This window comes from Seriola lalandi, unplaced genomic scaffold, assembly GCF_002814215.2.
Source record: "Seriola lalandi dorsalis isolate HSWRI2012SDOR001 ecotype SW California unplaced genomic scaffold, Sedor1 jcf7180002054962, whole genome shotgun sequence".
NCBI classification, from domain to species: Eukaryota; Metazoa; Chordata; class Actinopteri; order Carangiformes; family Carangidae; genus Seriola; species Seriola lalandi.
Window position 1 is genome coordinate 1,371,153 of NW_019525513.1, and position 5,249 is coordinate 1,376,401.

General features: G+C 54.3%; 1 protein-coding gene across 1 annotated transcript in view; it reads left to right on the forward strand.

Moving 5' to 3' along the window:
- The window catches only part of LOC111646053 (chromaffin granule amine transporter), a 17,692-nt gene that overhangs the window by 4,336 nt on the left and 8,107 nt on the right, over positions 1-5,249 (forward strand). Inside the window, exon 3 of the mRNA XM_023395446.2 lies at positions 131-255. Coding sequence (XP_023251214.2) covers positions 131-255 — 125 coding nt within the window. The remainder of the gene's footprint in view (positions 1-130; positions 256-5,249) is intronic.

Genomic DNA, 5,249 nt, shown 5'->3' on the forward strand with positions numbered 1-5,249 from the left:
TCTCTCTCCTCTCTCCTCTCTCTCCTCTCTCCTCCTCTCCTCTCCTCCTCTCCTCTCCTCTCTCTCCTCCTCTCTCCTCCTCTCTCCTCTCTCTCCTCTCTCCTCCTCCTCTCTCCTCCTCTCTCCTCAGGCCTCCTCCTGTCTTCAGGACAGTGTGTTTCTGGAGGAGGAGAATGTGCGTGTTGGTTTGTTGTTTGCCTCTAAAGCTCTGATCCAGCTGATGATCAACCCCTTCGTTGGTCCACTCACCAACAGGTCAGTGAGTCACATGACCTGACGCTAACCATCACTTTGATTATGGGTTAATCAGTTATTACCTTGTGATTTATTACGTCGATGAAATGTCAACAAGTTCACCAAAGTCTCTCTCTCTCTCTCTCTCTCTCTCTCTCTCTCTCTCTCTCTCTCTCTCTGTCTCTCTCTCTCTCTCTCTGTCTCTCTGAGTGTGTGCTGGGAGTGGAGGACGGTGAGAGTGTGTGAGTTTTCCGGGTGAAAAGTCGTTTTTGTCTTTCTTTTTTTTTTACTGTGTGTTATTGTTTGGTTACTGGTTTAATTGTATGGTGTTTAGTTAGTGTTTGGTGACTGTTGGTGTTTTTTGTTGGCTGTTTCTCCGTGTTTCGTGGCGGGGATGGCGTCCTCTGAGACGCCGTCCCTGTCGTTGAGACATGGAGTGAGGCTGGTGCCGCGGCCCAGCTCCACCGTGGAGCAGGTGCTGCTGGCGGTGGGAGAGCAGGTGGGCCACGGCAACATCTCATACGCCTCCCGTATGAACAAAGCCGTGGTGGTGTTCCTCAAAGATCAGGCCTGTGTCACTCAGCTGATCGAGAGCGGTCTAAACCTAGGGGAGGAATTCATTCAGGTTTCCCCGCTGGCGGTGCCTTCAACCCGGATCACCGTGTCCGGGGTCCCTCCGTTCATCCCGAATGAAGCTCTGGAGAAAGAGCTGAAGCGCTTCGGGAGGTTCGCGAGCGGGTTCCGGTCGGTGGGTCTGGGTTGCAAGGACGCCAAGCTGAAACATGTTCAGTCTTTGAGGAGACAGGTTTACATGTTCCTCGACTCTCCCGCTCAAACACTGGAGGTGTCTTTCCGGGTGAAGGCTGAGGAAAGTTTCTACCTGGTGTACGCCAGCTCAGGTAACATGAAGTGCTTCGAGTGTGGAGATGTGGGGCACAAGCGGGTCGCATGTCCGCACAGACAGCTCTCGGCGGCGGCCGCTGGAGCCGCCGGCGGAGAGGGGAGCGGCGGGGCCGCTCCCACGGTGTGGGGCCGGCCTGCCGTCTCCGCGGCTCCCGGTTCCGCGGAACTGTTGTACTGACAGGGTGGACAGGACAGGACAGGAGCCCCACCCTCAGTCCTCCTCCTCTCTGGCCCAGCTGCTGAGAGAGGCTGATCTGGTGGATGTTTGGAGGATGAAGCATCCGTCAGTCAGGCAGTACTCCTGGGTCAAAGTCTCGGACGGCAGGGTCAGTGCAGCCAGGCTGGACAGACTTTACATCTCTGCTGCTTTTACAGCTCGTGTCACGAACAGTAACATCCTCCCTGTTGGTTTCACAGACCACCATCTAGTGTCAGCAGAGCTGTTTTTATCTCCCACCCAGAAATCCTCATCCTTCTGGCATGTTAATGCTAAGCTTTTACGTGACTCTACGTTTTGTGACAATTTTAAGTATTTCTGGTTTTATTGGAAATCCAGGAAGGGGTCTTTTCCCTCCCTTAGTCAGTGGTGGGAGGTGGGCAAGGGTCAGATTAGGGTCTTCTGCCAGCAGTACTCAGCATACTCCACGGCTAACATCAGGAGGGCTGTGGAACAGCTGGAGACAGAGATCAGAGAGCTGGAGAGTGTGTCCTCAGCCGACACAGAGACTCTGGCCTCCAGAAGACAGCAGCTGAGCTCTGTCCTCCATGAGAGAGCCAAAGGAGCTCTGGTTCGAGCTCGCTTCATTTCACTGAAGGATATGGACGCTCCGACCAGCTTCTTCTTCAGCCTGGAGAGGTCCGAGGCCCAGAGGAAGCAGATGGTGTGTCTCCGCCTGCCGGATGGAAGGTTGACCTCTGACCTGGCGGAAATGAGGAGACACACGGTGGAGTACTACTCTGACCTGTTCAGGGCGGAGAGCTGCGACATGGACGCTACTGAGGAGCTGCTGGACGACCTTCCTCGGCTGAGGCCGGAGGACCGCGACACCCTCAGCTTGGACCTGTCTCTGCAGGAGCTGACCACGGCCGTCACCCACATGGCCTCAGGGAAAGCTCCAGGGATGGACGGCCTGCCGGCAGACTTTTTTAAACACTTCTGGAACTTACTGGGACACGACCTGTTGGATGTTTTTAAGGAGTCTTTTAACAAAGGGAGTCTTCCTGTTTCTGTCGCCATGCAGCGATCTCCCTGCTGCCCAAGAAGGGAGATCTAACGCTCTTGAAAAACTGGAGACCTGTGGCTCTCTTATGCACAGACTATAAGGTTTTAGGTTTTATCCAACAGACTGAAAGTTTTTATTGGACAATTAATTGGTGCCAATCAGTCCTACTGTGTCCCAGACAGATCCATAAGGGATAATTTGTTTTTAATGAGAGACATTTTTGACGTCTGCAAATTATATAATTTAAATGTTGGCATTTTATCGATAGATCAAGAGAAAGCTTTTGATAGTGTAGTTCATTCTTTCTTGTTTGCCACATTGCAGGCGTTTGGTGTCGGGGAGCATTTTTTGTCCTGGGTGAGATTATTGTACAGGAGTGCGTGTTGTGTGGTGAAGGTGGGGGGGGGGGCTGTCCTGTAGAGGTGGGAAGGGGGATCAGACAGGGCTGCCCGATCTCAGGACCTGTCTCTTATACACATCTAGTAAACATTTTATCCAGCACTGAGATAGAGAGGGGCAGGGGGCTCATGGTCAGAGCAGAAATAGACTCTGTTGTTTTTAACTTTATAAACATATATGCTCCTAACCACGGCCCTGAACGCCTCGTTCTCTTCCAGCTGCTGAAGGACAGACTCAGCCAGTGTAATAGGGGTGAGTGTGTTATTCTGGGGGGGGACTGGAATTGTTGTACTGACAGGGTGGACAGGACAGGACAGGAGCCCCACCCTCAGTCCTCCTCCTCTCTGGCCCAGCTGCTGAGAGAAGCTGATCTGGTGGATGTTTGGAGGATGAAGCATCCGTCAGTCAGGCAGTACTCCTGGGTCAAAGTCTCGGACGGCAGGGTCAGTGCAGCCAGACTGGACAGACTTTACATCTCTGCTGCTTTTACAGCTCGTGTCACTAACAGCAACATCCTCCCTGTTGGTTTCACAGACCACCATCTAGTGTCAGCAGAGCTGTTTTTATCTCCCACCCAGAAATCCTCATCGTTCTGGCATTTTAATGTTAAGCTTTTACGTGACTCTACGTTTTGTGAAAATTTTAAGTACTTTTGGTTTTATTGGAAATCCAGGAAGGGGTCTTTTCCCTCCCTTAGTCAGTGGTGGGAGGTGGGCAAGGGTCAGATTAGGGTCTTCTGCCGGCAGTACTCAGCATACTCCACGGCTAACATCAGGAGGGCTGTGGAACCTGTCTCTTATACACATCTGAGGGAACACTCCAGGCCTTCCTGGGAACCTGCAGTGGGGAAATACAGGGATGAAGGTCCTGGGGGTTCACTTAGGCAGTGAGGACAGGGAAAGGCAGAACTGGGAGGGAGTGCTGGGGAAAGTGCAGGCTAAGTTGTCTAAATGGACATGGTTGCTACCTCAGCTGTCCTACAGGGGAAGAGCTCTGATTGTCAACAACCTGGTGGCCTCGTCCCTCTGGCACAGACTACAGGTGCTGGTGCCTCCGCCTGACCTCGTGGAACAACTGCAGCGGCTCCTGGTGGATTTCTTTTGGACGGGATGTCATTGGGTGCAAGCGTCAGTCCTGTACCTCCCTGTGGCAGAGGGGGGGCAGGGCCTGATTGACATCAAGTCCAGAACTGCAGCCTTCAGACTGCAAGCCGCTCAGCGGCTGCTGTATGGACACTCCCCCTGCTGGTCGGCGTTGGCCCGCCTCTTACTCCAGAGAGCTGGACGGCTCGGACTGGACAAACAACTCTTTCTTTTAAAGCCAGCTGGATGTGACCTGGAAGGGCTCACACCTGTCTCTTATACACATCTGACTGCAAGCCGCTCAGCGGCTGCTGTATGGACACTCCCCCTGCTGGCTGTCTCTTATACACATCTGGCAGTGAGGACAGGGAAAGGCAGAACTGGGAGGGAGTGCTGGGGAAAGTGCAAGCTAAGTTGTCTAAATGGACATGGTTGCTACCTCAGCTGTCCTACAGGGGAAGAGCTCTGATTGTCAACAACCTGGTGGCCTCGTCCCTCTGGCACAGACTGCAGGTGTTGGTGCCTCCGCCTGACCTAGTGGAACAACTGCAGCGGCTCCTGGTGGATTTCTTTTGGACGGGATGTCATTGGGTGAGAGCGTCGGTCCTGTACCTCCCTGTGGCAGAGGGGGGGCAGGGCCTGATTGACATCAGGTCCAGAAGTGCAGCCTTCAGACTGCAAGCCGCTCAGCGGCTGCTGTATGGACACTCCCCCTGCTGGTCGGCGTTGGCCCGCCTCTTACTACAGAGAGCCGGACGGCTCGGACTGGACAAACACCTCTTTCTTTTAAAGCCAGCTGGATGTGACCTGGAAGGGCTCACACCCTTCTACAAATCGCTTTTAAACGCCTGGAGGACACTGACCGTCGCCCGACCTCCTGACCCTCGGCCGGGGAAGTGGCTCTTTGAGGAGCCTTTGTTTCACAGCGCCTTCCTGCCAGTTGCTGGACTCTCCTCGCCCACACTGAGAGCGAAGCTCATCGAGGCTGGCGTTGTGAAGCTGGGTCACCTCACCAGGAGAACTCTGGACGAGCTGGCTGAGATGTCGGGCGTCCGGTCGTCCAGGATGCTGCAGAGCCTGATGGAGAAGGTGTGGCTCTCGCTGCCCGCTCCTCTGAGGGCGTTTGCTCAGAACAGGACTATGGCCGACCAATGGTGTGAGGGACAGGACTACGTCTTCCCCTCACTGAGTGTGAGTCCTGATGTGGGGGAGTGGAGCGAGGACAGAGGCCTGCTCCTCTCCCTGAAGACTCCAGTGCTGGGCAGCTTCAGCTCCTGCACCAAGAAGCAGCTGTACCTCAGCTGCATCAAGGTGCTGAACCTCCGCTCTCTGGATGGAGTCCGGGAGTCCAGGTGGATCGAGGTGTTTGGCTCAGACTCTTCCCCTAAAGGCAGCTGGCGTCTCCTGT